This window comes from Myodes glareolus, chromosome 10 (genome assembly GCF_982192425.1).
Source record: "Myodes glareolus chromosome 10, mMyoGla1.1, whole genome shotgun sequence".
Classification (NCBI taxonomy): Eukaryota; Metazoa; Chordata; class Mammalia; order Rodentia; family Cricetidae; genus Myodes; species Myodes glareolus.
This window is the reverse complement of record NC_142035.1, coordinates 51,984,100-52,000,683: the sequence shown is the minus strand read 5'-3', so window position 1 is coordinate 52,000,683 and position 16,584 is coordinate 51,984,100. Positions and strand designations below refer to the sequence as shown.

Sequence of the window (16,584 nt, the reverse complement as noted above, 5' to 3'; positions counted from 1 at the left end):
TTTTTGTTTTGATACCATATTGACACATAACATGCAGGTTTTTATCTGTAACTTGTGACACCTTGGGAAACATCAGAAGGATCTGTATATCTTGTCACCTTTATTTTTCCTAAAAGTTTTTATAGTCCATCACTGTTGCCATGGCTTTATTAGATCACTTCAGAAGTGAGCTGAAGAGCTCAGCTGGTTACACTGCAGTGATTTGACCAGCACAGCTGTCCTGAGGAAGCTCCCTCTTACAGGTGGTCTGGAGTCCACACGTAGCCCACACGTCACCCAGAGTTTATGTCCTCTCTGCATCCCTTCTGATAACTGTGATGCAGCACCATTGAGCAAGTATTGCTGAAAAGAGGTCCCCTACATGCTCAGGCAGGAACACATTTTTACAAGCAAAACATTTCCGTGTGGAACCCATCACTTTGGCGTGTGAACCTGTCATTATGAATGGTATTTTGCCAGCTTTTGCATATGAGAGATGTGAGTCAGTATTTTGGTTTTAAAGCATCATTTTAGTTCCATTTCATAGCAGTTTGAAATGTTAACAATAGTTATTTAAGCCTGAGGTGGTAGCCTTTAATCCCAGCACTCAGAAGGCAGAGGCAGGTGGATCTCTGTGTGTTCAAGGCCAGCCTGGTCTACAGAGCTATTTCCAGGGCAGTTAGGATCTCCTGAAGGTTGTTAGAGCGGTTGTTAGAGCAGCCAAAGCATGTCTTACCACCTCCATTCCAGGAATAGGGCTGTGGAGAGCTCAGCCGGTAAAGCACCTGCTGTGCAGCGTGAGAGCCTGAGTCCCGAGCCAGTGCCCACAACAAAGCCATGTGCAGCATCACACACCTGGAATCCCACCCTGATCGGTGAGCTCCAGGTTTAGTGAAAGGCCCATCTCACAAAGTAAAGATGGAGGACCAACAAAATGGCTCAGCAGCTAAAGATGACTGAGTTTGAGTCCCTAGGACCCATGTAGTATAAGGAGAGAACCAACCCCAGCAGATTATCCTCTGTCGCCCCCCTCAAAAAATTAAATAAATAATTACATAAAATTAATACTAGCGTTTAAAAAATAGAACAGTAAGGTGAAAAAGAGTGAGATGGTGGCACTTACATACAGACCTACTGCTGTGAGTTCAGTCTCTGGATCTTACAAGATGGCATGGGAGACATACAGAGTTGTCTTGACCACACTTGACTCTGCACTCACACTCATGTGCAGCATGCACAAACACTAAACAAAATGTTTTCATATTAAAGAACGGAAAGTAGGCCAGGCAGTAGTGGTGCACATATTTAATCCCAGCACTTGGCAGGCAGATCTTTGTGTGTTCGAGGCTACAACGTGAGTTCCAGGGCATTTGCACAGAGAAACCCTGTCTCAAAAACAAAACAAACAAATAAAAAGAATGAAAAGTAGACAGGCCATGGTAAAATGTTTATTTTATTTATTCATTTTGTGCTTGAGTGTATGTGTGTACACAGCCTAAGTATAATGAGTAACACTGTAAAGTAGGGTTTTATTAAACAAGAGATACATGTGTTGACAGAGGTTTCTGTCCCTCCCATCCTCTGCAGCAGTTCAGTCCCAAAGAAACACAGAGAGGACTGCAGTAAGTATAAACTGGTTGGCCTATTAGTTCAGGTTTCTTATTAACTTTTACATCTTAACTCATAATTCCTGTCTATGCTAGCCACATGGCTTGATACCTTTCATCAGTGAGGCCTTCGCATCTTGCTCCCACTGCATCTGGATCACAGCTGTAGCCTGAGCCTTTCCTCTTCCCAGAATTCTACTGTTCTGGTCACCCCACCTATACTTCCTGCCTGGCTACTGGCCATTCAGCGTTTTATTAAACCAATACAAGTGACAAATCTTGCAAAGTACAAGACCACTCACTGTTCCACAGCAAACATGGTCAGATTTCTTTGAAAAAGATTACTTGGGTGGGTGACTGACTGGGCAGGTAAAGGCACTGGCCACATAAACCTGAACTTGAATTTGATCCCTGGAAAGGGTTCCATAAAGGTGGGAGGAAAGAACCAATTCCACAAAACTGTCCCTTACCTGTCACACGTATGCTGGGCATATGTGATGTGCACACACATCACACACTATATGCTCACATAATTTGTGAAACGAGGGAAAACGTTAAATGACCACTCTCATCACAGTGTAGGGAGGTAACTAGAAATGGAAGGAAACAGGCGAGCAGGCAGTGGGAGGCTGTGCTGGAGTTCTGGAGAGAGAATGATCTTGGTAAAGGCTTCTGGGTAGTCACAGAGATGGGTGTACAGCCATGTGCAATTTCACCAGGCAGCAGAAAACTGGGAAGAACATGGCCTAAAACTGTCAGCTGACTGCTTTTACAGTTCTTGGGAGAGTGAAGGGAAACTCCATGTTTGTGGGCATCATATATTTATTTTTGGCCATGTTGTGTGTGAGGTATTTATTGGCTACTTATGTGAAGGATGGGCAGGGGGTAGTTGGGTGTGTAGGAATGGAGCTTCAATCTCCTCTGTCAGGTCTAGATGCTATGGTTGAGGATTAAAACATGTAGCTCTTCTGAGCATAGATTACCTCATTGCAAACTAAAACTGAAATAACACTTCTATATTTGCTGAGGCAGGAGAATTGTGGGTTTGAAGCCAACTTGGCCTATGTGCAAGACCTTGCCTCAAAACCAAGACACAAAAAGCACGCTTTGTTCTGTTTGTGTTTCTCTAAGGTTGATCGTACGAAAAAACCAGCAGTGAAATTACCTGAAGATCATAGAATAAAATCTGAGAATACAGATCAGAGTGGAAGAGTTCTTCCTGATCGTTCCACCAAGCCAGTATTTCCTCCTCCGACAGCCATGTTAACAGATGAAGAAAAAGCCCGTATTCATGAAGAAACTGCCCTTCTCATGGAGAAAAACAAGCAGGAGAGGGAACTTTGGGAAAGGCAGCAGAAGGAGCAGAAAGAGAAGCTGAGGAGGGAGGAACAAGAGCGCACAGCTGGAAAGACAGAGGACTCGGAAGAACATGACATCACTGAGAACCAACCAAAAGCAAAGGACGAGCTAGAGAAGAGAGACAGCAAACAGGCCAAGATGGAAGAAAAAGAGCCCTCAGCAGACAGGGGCCAGGAAGCCACAGGAACAAAAAGACAAAGTAAAAGTGAACACGAGGCTTCTGATGCCAAGATGTCTGTGGAAGGTAAAAAGTGTCCCACATCAGGAGTGCAGAAGAGGCCACCAGATGTGTCCCCTGCATCTGTGTCAGGAGAGTTGAGTGCAAGCAAGGTAGGTAAAACAGAAAGTAAATGTGTTTATGATGGGGGTACAGTGGCCTTCCACAGACAGGGCAGGCATTCCACATGGTGCTCAAGAGGGTGAGAGACTGTCCTGAGCCATTGGTATTTGCTTCTCTGCTCTCTTTTGAGACCTGTGGTGATGTACATTAAATGACTGGTTGGCAATAGATTTTTTTGTTGTTGTTGTTGTTGTTGTTGTTGTTGGTAAAATGCCGTACCTATTTAGTTACTGCTAGATTTAGCTATATTCATTTCTGTGTTGGTGTGTGACCATCAAAAGTACTAGGATGAAATACAATCTCATGACAGAGAAGATGCCAAAAGTTTTGTTAGTTTTTGTCTACTTAGAATGTGTAGTCAGCCGGGCGGTGGTGGCGTAGTTTTAGAGTGTGTCCTGGAACTCTCTGTAGACCATTAACTCACAGAAATCCACTTGCCTAAAAAAAAGAAAGATAAAAAGAAAAAAAATCCTCCTGCCTCTGCCAGCGAGTGCTGGTATTAAAGGCGTGCACCACCACTGCTCAGCTCAGATGAGGAACTCAAGGAAGTCTTACAAACAAAAATGTTTCTAAAGTTAGAAGTGTCTGTAGTCAGTGTGGAGGTTGTTACTTCAGTGTATTGACTTGTATGTACTTATATAGAACACTTCATTATTTTTGTAAAATAGATATAAAAGAAGCTATGTTAGAAGGGTTTAGAATAGGCCATGAGGTAATCATGTGGTAGGTTTCCTTATTTGGCTCCACTGCTCTTTCTCCCCACTACCACAGAGAGCCGCCTCCCCACCCTGTAAAGCACTCACCACCAGTCTCATGTGCACACTCAGTGCAACCATTGCAAAGTAACAACTCTGTCAGAGTTGTAGGGTTGGTGTGTGTGGCGGGAGAGTCACACAGCTCTCGGGGCACTAGTGTCCTGAAGAGGCTCTAACCTTTTAATGCTCTCCAGCCTCTCAGTGTAGTATACATTACCTGTCCTCTTCTCCCTCCTAGCCAGCAGCTGGAGTCACAGTCCCTGCTTCCCGATGACCTCTTGGCTTCCTTTGGAAAGTTCTAGAAGTGTTACTTCAGTTTTCCTTTGATTTCATACTCCTCTAACCCTTGGCATAGTAGACTTTGAGAAATACAAAACTGCCTTCATCTTGACTCTGCCTTTAAAAATATGAAAGGCAGTCAAGACTGTTTTTCTTTTGTTTGTTTGTTGGGTTTTTGGTTTTTTGAATTTTTTTTTTTATTCTTCAGTGTAAGTTTGTGAATGGAAACCTTAAATTGGAAAGTCAGATTATTGTTTTTCAAACTAGGCTCAACGAGAACCTTTGACAAGAGCACGAAGTGAAGAAATGGGGAGAATTGTACCAGGGCTGCCTTCGGGCTGGGCCAAGGTAAAGTCAGAGTTCTAAATTGATCCAGGTTACTTTGTTTTAAAAAGTACTATTCTGTAGTTGTCAATTCTGCTTTGTTATAGAGAACATGAACTCTTCCCCCTGAGTGCTGCAGGGAGATACCTCCTAATACGCACCCTCAGGTGCTGGCTGTCTCATATGAGCACCCTGACAGTAGAATTTTGAAATGTAGTATTCCATAAAAGCAAGCCTAAATTTCTTTGGAAGTTTACAAAGTGATTGCTATTATTATTCAAATTAGTTTAGGGACTAAAGTAATTGATCGAGTTTGTGCTTAGAAAATTAAAGGCCCCAGCTTTAATCCTTAGCGCACACATGTTTTAATCCAAAAGTAAATGCAGCAGTGGGGGTGGCGCTCTAATGACTTCGGTGCTTATCTGATTTTTTTATTGTTATTATTTTCATTTTTCTTTTCCAAGTTTCTTGATCCAATCACTGGAACCTTTCGTTACTATCACTCACCCACCAACACGGTTCACATGTACCCACCTGAAATGGCCCCTTCGTCTGCTCCGCCTTCCACCCCTCCTACTCACAAAGTCAAGCCCCAGACCCCAGCTGAGCGCGACAGAGAGCCATCCAAACTGAAGCGCTCCTACTCCTCCCCAGACATCACTCAGGCCCTGCAGGAGGAGGAGAAGAGGAGGCCAGCTGTGACCCCAGCAGTCAACCGGGAAAACAAGTAAGTTCTCCCAGTTGTAGAACTGGACAGTGCCAGCGATTCAGCCTATCTCCATGTCAGCACGTGAGAGTTACAGCCCAGAGGGCTCTGTTGTTATGATGGGATGAGAAATAAGAAACAGTGAGCTGTCCTCAGCCTTCCAAATGCCAACTTAGTACATAAGAGGATTAATGATTTTGTGTTGATGTAGACATGAAAGTGTCACACAGATTGGTACAGTGCTTTCTCACTCATCTTTCATAGATCATAATTAATTTTTAATTTTACTAAAGAAAAGTGTGTGAGAGATTCTAGAGAGAGATTTCAGTTCTCTCATCTACCATGTGGATCCTGAGGATTGAACTCAGGTCATCAGACTTGATGGCAAGTGCCTTTACCCCTGCGCTGTCTCACCACTCTGGCAGTGTTACAGAACTCAGTTTCCAGCCTTCGTTTCTCTCAACCAGTCATGGAGGAGTACAGACTCCTGTCTGTAAAAACGTCTGTAAAAAAGGCACCGTAATACCTCCTTTCCTCTGTCCTGTTTATCCTTTCCTGTTCTCATCTCTGCTCACAGGGGGACCAGCTGGTTTAAGTTTCTCAAAGTAGCACATCATTTACTTGTGTTTCTCTCTGCAACTGGCCCTCATGTCCTTGGTTTTTGGGCTGGGGTATAGCTCAGTACAGAATGCTTGCTTAACATACCCAAATCCTGGGTTTGTTCCCAAACCAGCCATGGGGAGGTATACCTGTAAGAACAGCACTCAGGAAATGGAGACAGGAGGGGTAGAAGTTCAAGGTCATCCTCAGCCATATAACAAGTTTGAGGCCACCCTGGGCTATGTGAGACCCTGCCTCAAACAACAGCAGTAAGAACATGTTGAGTAGTTTCTCCATGTAAGGACTTAACCAATAAGGGATCAAAAATAATTGGGGGTGGGAGGCTATAGAAGAACTGAACACAATTAGATGTTTATCTTTATCATTTTTAACACAGCTTAACAGCTGTTTATATTGTATCAGGTATGAGGAACAATCAGAAGTGGTTTAAAGGAAACAGGAAGGTGTGCACAGGTCAGTGCAGACACCATAGCATTTCACTCAGGCATGGACTAGCCTTTCATACTGTTACTTTAGGGGTCTTGGATACTGGTTTGGTGTATGTATAAGTAAGTGACTTGGTGTTTTTCATGTATTATATTACTGTTAATTACTAAGAATTTTCAATTTATTTTTTTCTGATACATCCCAAGGAATGTTTTCTGAGACTTCATTTTGCCAGAGAGAGACCTATTTGAAAGAGTTTTTGGAATTAATACAATTTAGATGTTAGAAATTTTTACATCATAATATTATTAAAGTTCTTTAATTTGGCAGTGTTTGAAGCTATCTCATATATAGTTCATGTATTTTTTTTAAATACATGAAATATCATGTAGGGAAAATAATTGGGATAGTTTGGTGTGTTTTTCCATATTCCCCTCATGGGTAGGGAACACAATGTGGGGATCAGCCAGACAAGGGATCATCCACTAGTCAGGTTCCGTTCACTACAGAGCTCTGGACACATACGCAGTACCCAGGGGGCATCTCCATCCCAGCAGATGCTTCTTTCGGTCCAATTAAGTTTTAATTAAGTATGGCCATCATGTTTGTGACTTAGTGGCTGGAGGCATAGTTAGGTACTCAGAAGATCTCTGCCTCATTTGAGGACTGTTTTATGATTAGCATATACTTTCATCTTATGTGTAATTTTATTTAGACGAGTATAAATATCTGCTTCTTTATTTTTTAAAATACTTATTTTTATGTGTGGGGTGTTTTGTGACTTGTATGTCTGTGTACCTGTATATGCCCAATGTCTTTGGAGACCCGAAGAGGCCATCAGGTCTCCCAAACTAGGTGTTTCAGGTGATTGTGATCCACCATGTGGGTGCTGAGAATCAAACCCAGATCTGCTGGAGGAGCAGCGTTGCTCATAATCACACTGAGCTATCTCTCCAGCCCCTTCTTTAGTTCTTAAATGTATCGTACCTACTACAGTGAAAATGCTGTGCAGATGTAAAATACAGTGTTGAGAAACTAGTGACAAGGAAAAGGTTTGCACATGCTCAATTCAGATACTCTCCTACCCTCCTCATCCCAAACTCCCAGTCTCTTCCGCTTCCCCTGCCTCCAGCAGTCCTTTCGTATCTCATGTGTTCTGTTGCTCTCCCCAACCTCATTTCCTTAAAGTTTCTTTTTTCTTGTCCAGTGGGTTTCCTTCTACTACCTTTATTGCCACTTAAATATACTATTTAATGTTTAGCAGCTGTGATCTATATGTGAGAGAACAAACATACTACATATTTGTCCTTCTGTAATTAATATATGATTTATAAGACATTAAGATTTTATTGTATTTAATTATCTAATGTTCTAGTTGAGTTAAGAGTATTTCATAATGCTAACCTCTCTGGGCTAGTTGGAGAAGTCTGAAAGAGCTTTCCCCCATTGGAAAGTAACTCAGGACTAGCTAGAGGACCTCTCTCGGGTCACTCTAGAGCCAGGAACTCTCACAAGAGAAGCTGTGGGCATGTATTTCATGGGAGGATCCTGGAACATAGAGTTAGCCTCATGCTAAATGTCTTAGAGAACACAGTAGGTTAGCATGTGGATTGTAAACAAGATTATCCTGGCGCAGCTTCTCCAGCAGGCTGCCTGCCACCTTCAGTGTGGTCTCCAGCTGAGATGCTCTGCATAAGGCATCTTGTTCTTTCTTCCTTAGGCCTAAGGCTGAGATCTCAAGACTTTCTGCTTCTCAGATTCGGAACCTCAATCCTGTTTTTGGAGGATCTGGACCAGCTCTTACTGGACTTCGTAATTTGGGAAATACTTGTTACATGAACTCAATATTGCAGTGCCTGTGTAATGCTCCACATTTGGCTGATTATTTCAACCGGAACTGCTACCAGGATGATATCAACAGGTAAAGGAACATTTCGCTGCTGCAGTAACTATTGAAAAGGGAATCCAACCGTAATTTCTATCTGCCTTACTCTGTTTTTGTACTGCTATAACAAAGAACCCAAGACTAGGTAATCTTTTTCTTTTTGATAAAAGAATTTTAATTTTAAAATTTTATTTGTGTTTCTGAATGAATATGCACAAACTAGGGCACACATGTAGAGGTCAGAGACAACTTTCAGGAATTGATTCCCTCTAGTGTAGGTTCCAGGATTAAGTCAGGTTGTCAGCTCACATGGTGGGAGCCTTTACCTCCTGGGCTTACTTACTCTTAGGTCTAGAGATTGAGAATCCAAGATAAGCATTGTGCTGTTCCAGTGTAGTAGGGGGTGGAAGGGCACCGGGCAAGCCCCTTCATTATGCCCTTTTTCAGCAAACCCAATCCCAATCACTACATCATGTTCTTGCCTGTCACCTCTCAGAGCCCTATTTTTTTTTCTTTTTAACTGTGTATTTATGCATGTGTCTTTAGGAGTATGTACCCGTGCAAGTGTAGGTCTCTGACAAGTCCAGAAGAGAATGCCAAATCCCCTGGGACTAGAGTTATGGGTAATTGTGCGCCACCATCTGGTTCCTAGGAATCAAACCTGGTCTCCTGCAAGAGCAACAATTCCTCATAACTAACACTCTCTAGCCCCGCAAGGGCCTATTCCTAGTCTATGTGCAATCCCTAAATTTTGAAAGGATGTACTCAGATAGTAGCACTTGCCACTCAGCTTCAGAGGAGTTAAGTTAGTAAAAGAAAATTATCTTTATCTGCAAGAATACTGCATAGTTATCTCAGGTCTGGTCATAAAGGACAAATAAGATGGCAGACACTGTCAGGGTTACAGCTTCCATCTTTGACTGCAGCCTGTTGATGAGTGTGAGGAGCAGGGCTTGCAGCCAGGATAAGGAAACGATTTGGAGGACCACAGCAAAGTCAGGTTCAGACGTGTTTGATCCAGGCCTGCAGGTGAGTGAGTCCTTTGTGTGGTATGCGTGTAATTTTGTGCTGATAGCAAGAACCCACTATAACTTAAAATCTTTTCCTTTATTTATCTTTGGTGACTTTATTTACACAGGTCAAATTTCCTGGGGCATAAAGGTGAAGTGGCAGAAGAATTTGGTATAATCATGAAAGCGCTGTGGACAGGACAGTACAGATACATCAGTCCAAAAGACTTTAAAGTCACCATTGGGAAGATAAATGACCAGTTTGCAGGATCCAGCCAGCAAGATTCCCAGGAACTGCTTCTATTCCTCATGGATGGCCTCCATGAGGATCTAAATAAGGTAAGAATTGGCTGTCTGGAGCTCCGCTTGCTTCCGTCTTCGTAGCAGTTCAAATTCCGGTTCACCAGCGGTCCTTCCTAGACAGCGATCGTACTAAGCATGTCTGCTGAGTTCCCCAGAAAAAAACTGAATGTTTGCATTTACAGAATGAGGCATGTTGGGACTGGTACCCTGGTCTCAACATAAAACTTATTTTTATTTTCTATATACATGTTTCCTGAACTAAATTTTTTACAATACTTTTTGAATAATTATTTTTTAATGATTTTTTTTCTCATGAAGTATAATTTTCTACTTGTAGCAGCATGTCATGTGTTTTGGACTCTTAGATTAGGATTGTGCAACCTGGATTTGAAAAGTAGTGTATGGTTATTTACTCAAATACTAATAGGAAGTACTGAGCAATTTATAAGAGGTAAAATAGCTATTGGAGGTATTCTTGTCACCCTCATTCTTATGAAAGCAAAGTTCTGGTTTTATTAACTGTAGTCTGAACATCTTTGTTCTTTGTATATTAGTACATATTTATGTGTTGTGTGTGTTACACTCTGATGTTCTAAGACTTACCTTCCAAAATAAGAATTGCTCTATGTCACCAAGAAGTGCAGGTAAATAGCTTTTGTTAAGCAGTATCTTGACATAAGGACCGCCTCCATCTGTACACAGCTTCTCTTAGCACCAAGTGTCACCTGTTTCTTCAGAAAAGCCTTTAAGGTCATAGTTCTCAACTAACATGAGTATAAAAATTCAAGCTATTGTGGTGGCTCACACCTAAGTCCAGCACTCAGGAGACTGAGGGAGGAAGATGGTTACTTCAGGGACAGCCTGGGCTACCTAGATTGTCTCAAGGGGTCAGGTGTATGTAAATTCATGAGCCTCTAACAGCGAAATTGCACCTGTTGAATTTTAACCATAATGCCTAATTACATGAAACGTCTTCTTTCAGCCCAATGCTTTGGGGCTAGCAAGATGACTCAGCTTTGTATAAGAGTGCTGTCAAAGCCATGTCTGGTGGCCTCAGTTTGATCCTCAAAACAAAAGTAAAGGAGGCAGAAGAGACTCACAGAACTGTCCTCTGACCCCCCCCCCATGCACCTTGACACATGTGCCCGTACACATATCATACACACATGCACCCTCAATAATAACAGTAAAATCTTTAAAAATGGCATTGACTTAAAATGCTATTAGCATATATTATGTATAAATACATGGACATATTTCAAGCATTTCTGTGCCCCCTCACTCTCTCTTGCCTGCCTCCAACTCTGGCTAATTGCCTTCCTCCCTTCATACCTTTTTCCCCTGTAACTCAGTGAGTTTCATTAGTGATACTCGAAGAGGAATGCACCAAGTTTGTTTACTAGAACATGTGTACCTCATCAGTGGTATGTTACTGGAGGAAATATCTCTCCTTCCTTCATCAATCAGTCATTAACTATAAATCCTCAGGGGAGTCGTGGGACACATGAGCACCTTTCCCTTCCATGGTCCTGGCCTACTCTTGCTCAGATCTGATCTGTGCAGTCACAGCTGCTGTCGGTTAAGAGTGTCATGCACACTTCTCTCCTCCTTCTGTTGTTCTTCTGTGAGCCTCGGTGTGGTGATGCGTGTGTTCCACTTACGGCTGGGTGACAGCAGTTGTTTATTCTCAGCATCCTGAGCAGTGCGAGTCTCACCGGTCTCCACTGACCCTGCAAGACAGCATCTACTCTTGGAGCAGAACTCAGCCTTCAGCATTGACAGAAGTCGAAGTTCAGACCCCACACATACTTCAAATAAAAATATCTAGGACAGCTAGAGCAGCATCGTGAGACCCTGTCTCAAAACAGAACAGACAAGAAGTTCAAGGCACACCCTTTCAGTAAAGTGGGATTTGGTTGGTAGAATTAATTGTTTTGTAGTACCAGAACTTTGAGACCAGAACTTCTCAGCATGGCTAAATGTGTAAAATGTTATTTAGTGTTATTTCCTGAGTTTCATACTTAACCATCAATACCAAACTCTTAGGTACTAAGAGAAATGAGTTGTTCTCGTTCCTAGGCTGACAATCGGAAGAGGCATAAGGAAGAGAACAACGATCACCTCGATGACTTTAAAGCGGCAGAACACGCTTGGCAGAAACACAAGCAGCTCAATGAGTCCATTATTGTCGCACTCTTTCAGGGCCAGTTCAAATCCACAGTGCAGTGCCTCACCTGCCACAAAAAGTCTCGGACATTTGAGGCTTTCATGTATTTGTCATTGCCACTAGCATCCACAAGTAAATGCACATTACAGGTAAGTTTAAGATGAAGAGAGCATGTGTTGATACAAATGTTATTTGAGTGTGCATAGAAGTTTGCCTCGTCCTGACAGGAAAATAGGTGAGCTACACCCTAGCCCTGGGAATTTTTAGTATCACCTTACTATTTTATGTGATGGGTCTTTTGCTGGTATATGTCTGTGCACCAACTGCATGCAATGCCCACAGAGGCCAGAGAGGACATTAGATTCCCTGAAGTTGGAGGGTGTGAGCTGCCATGTGGGTGTTGGGAACTGAACCCAGGTCCTCAGCAAGAGCAAGGTCTCTTCATTGCTGAACCATTTCTCCAGCCTATAGCCCTTAACTTTTTGAAATGGGACTGGCCTTGAACTTGAGCTATTCTTTCTGATTCTGCAGTGCTGGGGGAAGGCGGGGTATAGGCAGGTCACCAGGTGCAGTCAGAAGTTTGTTGACAGTATTGAATGCAGAGCCTTGTGCATGCTGGAGAAGCTCTTCATCAGCAGCCGAACCCCCATTCAGAAAAGTGTGTATTTTTCAGGGGTTTTGAAAGCTAACTTGGGAAGTTGCATTTGTCATTTACTTAGATCTACCTTTTCTGTGTACTTTACCTGGTGATCAGACGTATTGTTTCCACATGACAGCATTGTAACTAATAGAATGGCTTGTATTGATACCTCCAGTCTTCACTTTCTCCAATAAGTCCACCATGATCCACCAGACCCAGGATAGAGGTCCTTGTGTGTGCTGTGCTGACCCTCTGCACACTGGATGCATCCCTCCTTATCACAGACACTTGCTCCACCTTATCGAGGTGTCCCTGTGCCTGCAGCACTCTTACTGCAGAGGGTCTCCTGGCACTCTATGAGGAAGTGAATCATTGAGTATTCACGTGTGATTTTTTTTTTCCCCACTAGGACTGCCTTAGATTATTTTCCAAAGAAGAAAAACTCACAGATAACAACAGATTCTACTGCAGCCATTGCCGAGCTCGGCGGGACTCTCTAAAGAAGATAGAGATCTGGAAATTGCCGCCTGTGCTATTGGTACACCTGAAACGGTAAAGCCTCTGCGGACACACTAGCATTGGAGGAGCTCTAATGTCTATGTAATGTACTTGTTCTGTATTGTCTTTCAAGGAAAGCTAATGAAGATTCTCCAGCAACAATTGTTGGCATACATGACAGCAGAATAACAGTACTTGTCATTTTATGCCATTCCATGTGATTCTGTTAATGGAACTAAATTATTGCATTTCAGATAACAAAATTTTAAGTCACGTCAAGTGAAATGTTACACAGTGTAATTCCAAAACAGATTAGCATATAAAAATTAACAGTCAGGTACTGGAGAGATGGTTCAGCGGTTAAGGGCACTGGCTGCCCTTCCAGAGGATCTTTGTTAAATTCTCAGCACCCACATGGCAACTCACAACTGCCTATAACTCCAGTTCCAGGGGATCTAACGCCTTCTTCTGGCATCTATGAGCACCAGACACACACACAGTGAACAGATGTAAATTCAGGCAAAGCATCCACACACATAAAATGATAAAATATTTTTAAATTAGCATCCAAATTACAAACTCTAACAACTTAAATATGTGTCACATGGTAGTACAGACCTGTATTTTCAGCCTTTGGGAAATGGAAACAAGATGACCAAGAATTGAAAGCCAGCCTGGACTTTCTGAGACCTTATATCAAAAAAAAAAAATTAAATTATTAAAATGTAAAATCACGCTTTAGAAAAAAGTGTTTGAGTGCAGGGTATGGGTGCCTTAACTCACTCATGTAGAGGTCAGAGAACAACTGTTGGAAGTCAGCGTCCTCCTGGTACATTCTGGGATCTAAAGAGCAAGCTCAGGTCATCAGGACTGCACGTGACTGCTGAGCTATCTCACCAGCCCAAAATAAATTTTTAAGTGGGAGAAAAAGAAGTAATGATTTTGTTTTGTTTTTTCCTGAGGCAGGGCTTCTCTGTGTTGCACCAGCTGTCCTGGAACTCACGCTGTAGACCAGGTTGTCTACAGAGATCCACCTGCCTCTGTCTCCTGATGGCTAGGATTAAAGGTGTGTGCCACCACCTGGTAAGAAACCACGATTTTAAAATCTAAAATATTTGAATGTTGCCTGTGCTAAGTCTAAGAGGTGGAAGGGCGGGGTCCCACACAGCGGAGCACAGCAGTGAGCGCTGCGGCACCACTCATCTCATTCTCTGTAGTCCTCAGGACAGCCATGGCTCAGCCCTCCTTCCCTAGTGCTGTTACAGGTGCACACACCACACCTAGCCTCAATTGGCATCATAAAAAAAAATTTCTAAAGTTCCATCTTTATTGTGAAACATATTTTTTTTTTGAAGCAAGGATTTTTATTGGGTTATTGGAGATTAATAGGCCAATTGTGTATGTCAATTTCAACATTGAAATGTTCAGTTTTCTGTAGTTTATAGTTTTGACAAGTGTGTCAGCCGTCACTTGGAGCATTGTGGCAATGTAAATGTGGTTGTTCTGTTTTGTTTTTCGAGATAGAGTTTCTCTGTAGCTTTGGAGCCTGTCCTGGAACTAGCTCTTGTAGACCAGGCTGGCCTTAAACTCACAAAGATCCACCTGCCTCTCCCTTCCAAGTGCACCACCACCACCTGGCCATAAATGTGGTTTTAAGTGAGTATAGATGTATTCTGTTAAAAGTTCTAGAACTGGCTGGGCGTGCTTATGCATGCCTTTAGTCCCAGCACCTGCAGAAGCAGTTGGATCTCTGTGAGTTCAAGGTCAGCCTGCTCCATAAATCGAGTTCCAGGAAAGCTAGAGCTCTTACACAGAGAAACCTGTCTTAAAAAAAAAAAAAAAAAAAAAAAAAAAGTTCTAATACTGAAGGTTCTAAAGTGACAGTGTAGAATTGAGAAGCAGTTCATTGTAAGATTTCTTTTTGCACATACAATCCTGTGGGCCTGACCCCTGACACTGAATAATAGCAACTGTGAGGTAGTTACACAGAAGGTTGGAAGGAGCTGAACACAGGTCTCCCTGCAGTTCATTTAGTTCTGGTTTCCCCAAGTACAGGCATAAGTCTAGAGTTGCTCTCCCGCAGCTCCTCCTTCGTGCCTTTGTGGTTAGTGCTGTAGCTTGCCCAGGAATAGACCTGAATGTGGAGCGCCTCTCCATTCTCATTATCCATCACTGGGCACATCATTCGCTGTCTGCTGCCTACATCTCCTCCTCTGTGAAACAGAAGTGAAACTTGTCTTCATCGGTCTTTCCATTACTAAACAGAGGCCTTATTAAATAATTCTGTTGCATGTGTTGTGTGTACAGGCAGACACTTATCATGCCACAGACGCAGAGGACAGCTTTGTGGAATCCTGTTTCTCCTTCCACCCTTACGTGGATTCTGGGCATCGTGCCCAGGTTGACGCGAGCATCTTGCTGGCCCTCAGACGGCACAGCTGATGTGAGAGTTAAGAGCTTGCCTTGAAATCCATGCTAAGTTGTGAAAACTGGAGCTTGTCTTTCCTGTCAGTCTGACTCGTGTGATGCTTGTTCTGCAGATTTTCCTATGATGGCAGGTGGAAGCAGAAGCTGCAGACATCCGTGGACTTCCCGCTAGAAAATCTTGACTTGTCCCAATATGTTATTGGTCCAAAGAACAGTTTGAAGAAATATAACTTGTTTTCTGTTTCAGTAAGTATCTTGTTGAACTAAAGATGTTTTTAAAACAAACTAAGAAAACAGGAGGCTCCAGCACTTTATTACCTCATAGGAGAGTGAGAACAGCCAAGATCTGGAAATAACTGACTCGTGCTAAGTAATGATTCAGTTTCTGTTTGTCTTGCTTGATACAGAACCACTATGGCGGGCTGGATGGAGGCCACTACACAGCCTATTGTAAAAATGCAGCAAGGCAGCGCTGGTTTAAGTTTGATGATCATGAAGTTTCTGATATCTCTGTGTCTTCTGTGAAGTCGTCAGCGGCTTATATCCTCTTTTATACTTCATTGGGACCACGCGTAACTGATGTAGCCACATAAAGAGGTGTAGGTTATGGGTGTATTGTTTTCAAATCGCAGGTACATGCTTACAAAGATAACAGAACGCTGACACTGGCCATGTAGAGGAATTCCAGAATCCTGGGGGCTGCATTACTAGCACCATATAATCAGGTCAGTGCTGTTTATCAAAAACAAAAACTGACATTTAACAAGTATCACAGTAAGCATCCCTATGTATCATTTATTCCAAAACAACTTTTTTAGTCTGCCCCAAAATTAAAAATAATTCATTAGCCAGGTTTATTATTCTATTGGTATTAAACCATTGTAACCCTCAATTTCCTATTCACTGCTATAGCCTTTTCTCATTTGTAGTCCCAGCTCGGTCCACTATGAGTACTCTAGAATGACCTAACGCAGATAGGAATGTATGTGTACATATTTATTGCACTCTTGCACATCAGATTGCTGTACATAGTTTAACATGCCCTTCTCTGAAAGCCTGGGAAAGAGAGGTTTTTTGTTCTTTTGGCCTTTTCTAGGTAGCTGCAATGCTTTCTTGGGAAAATGACCGGGCAAAACTATTTTTCTGTTGGCTTTGGGCTGTATTTGTGCACTAAATCTTTATTCTAAAAAAAAAGGAAACTTTAATTTTTTAAAAAATTCATTTACATCTACATTAAAATCTTAATGAAAAAAGAAAA

At 42.4% G+C, this 16,584-nt stretch overlaps 1 protein-coding gene across 3 annotated transcripts in view; it reads left to right on the top strand.

Moving 5' to 3' along the window:
• The window catches only part of Usp8 (ubiquitin specific peptidase 8), a 56,547-nt gene extending 39,963 nt beyond the window's left edge, over positions 1 to 16,584 (top strand). For 2 of the 3 annotated variants that reach the window (XM_048460027.3, XM_048460026.3), the window contains exons 11-19: positions 2,718 to 3,275; positions 4,587 to 4,667; positions 5,108 to 5,370; positions 8,117 to 8,317; positions 9,420 to 9,630; positions 11,674 to 11,910; positions 12,811 to 12,953; positions 15,440 to 15,572; positions 15,734 to 16,584. In XM_048460027.3, the coding sequence (XP_048315984.2) occupies positions 2,718 to 3,275; positions 4,587 to 4,667; positions 5,108 to 5,370; positions 8,117 to 8,317; positions 9,420 to 9,630; positions 11,674 to 11,910; positions 12,811 to 12,953; positions 15,440 to 15,572; positions 15,734 to 15,919 (2,013 nt within the window). In that variant the 3' untranslated portion in view covers positions 15,920 to 16,584. Of the gene's footprint in view, positions 1 to 2,717; positions 3,276 to 4,586; positions 4,668 to 5,107; positions 5,371 to 8,116; positions 8,318 to 9,419; positions 9,631 to 11,673; positions 11,911 to 12,810; positions 12,954 to 15,439; positions 15,573 to 15,708 lie in introns of all 3 variants that reach the window. The other variant, XM_048460028.3, reaches the window with a different exon arrangement.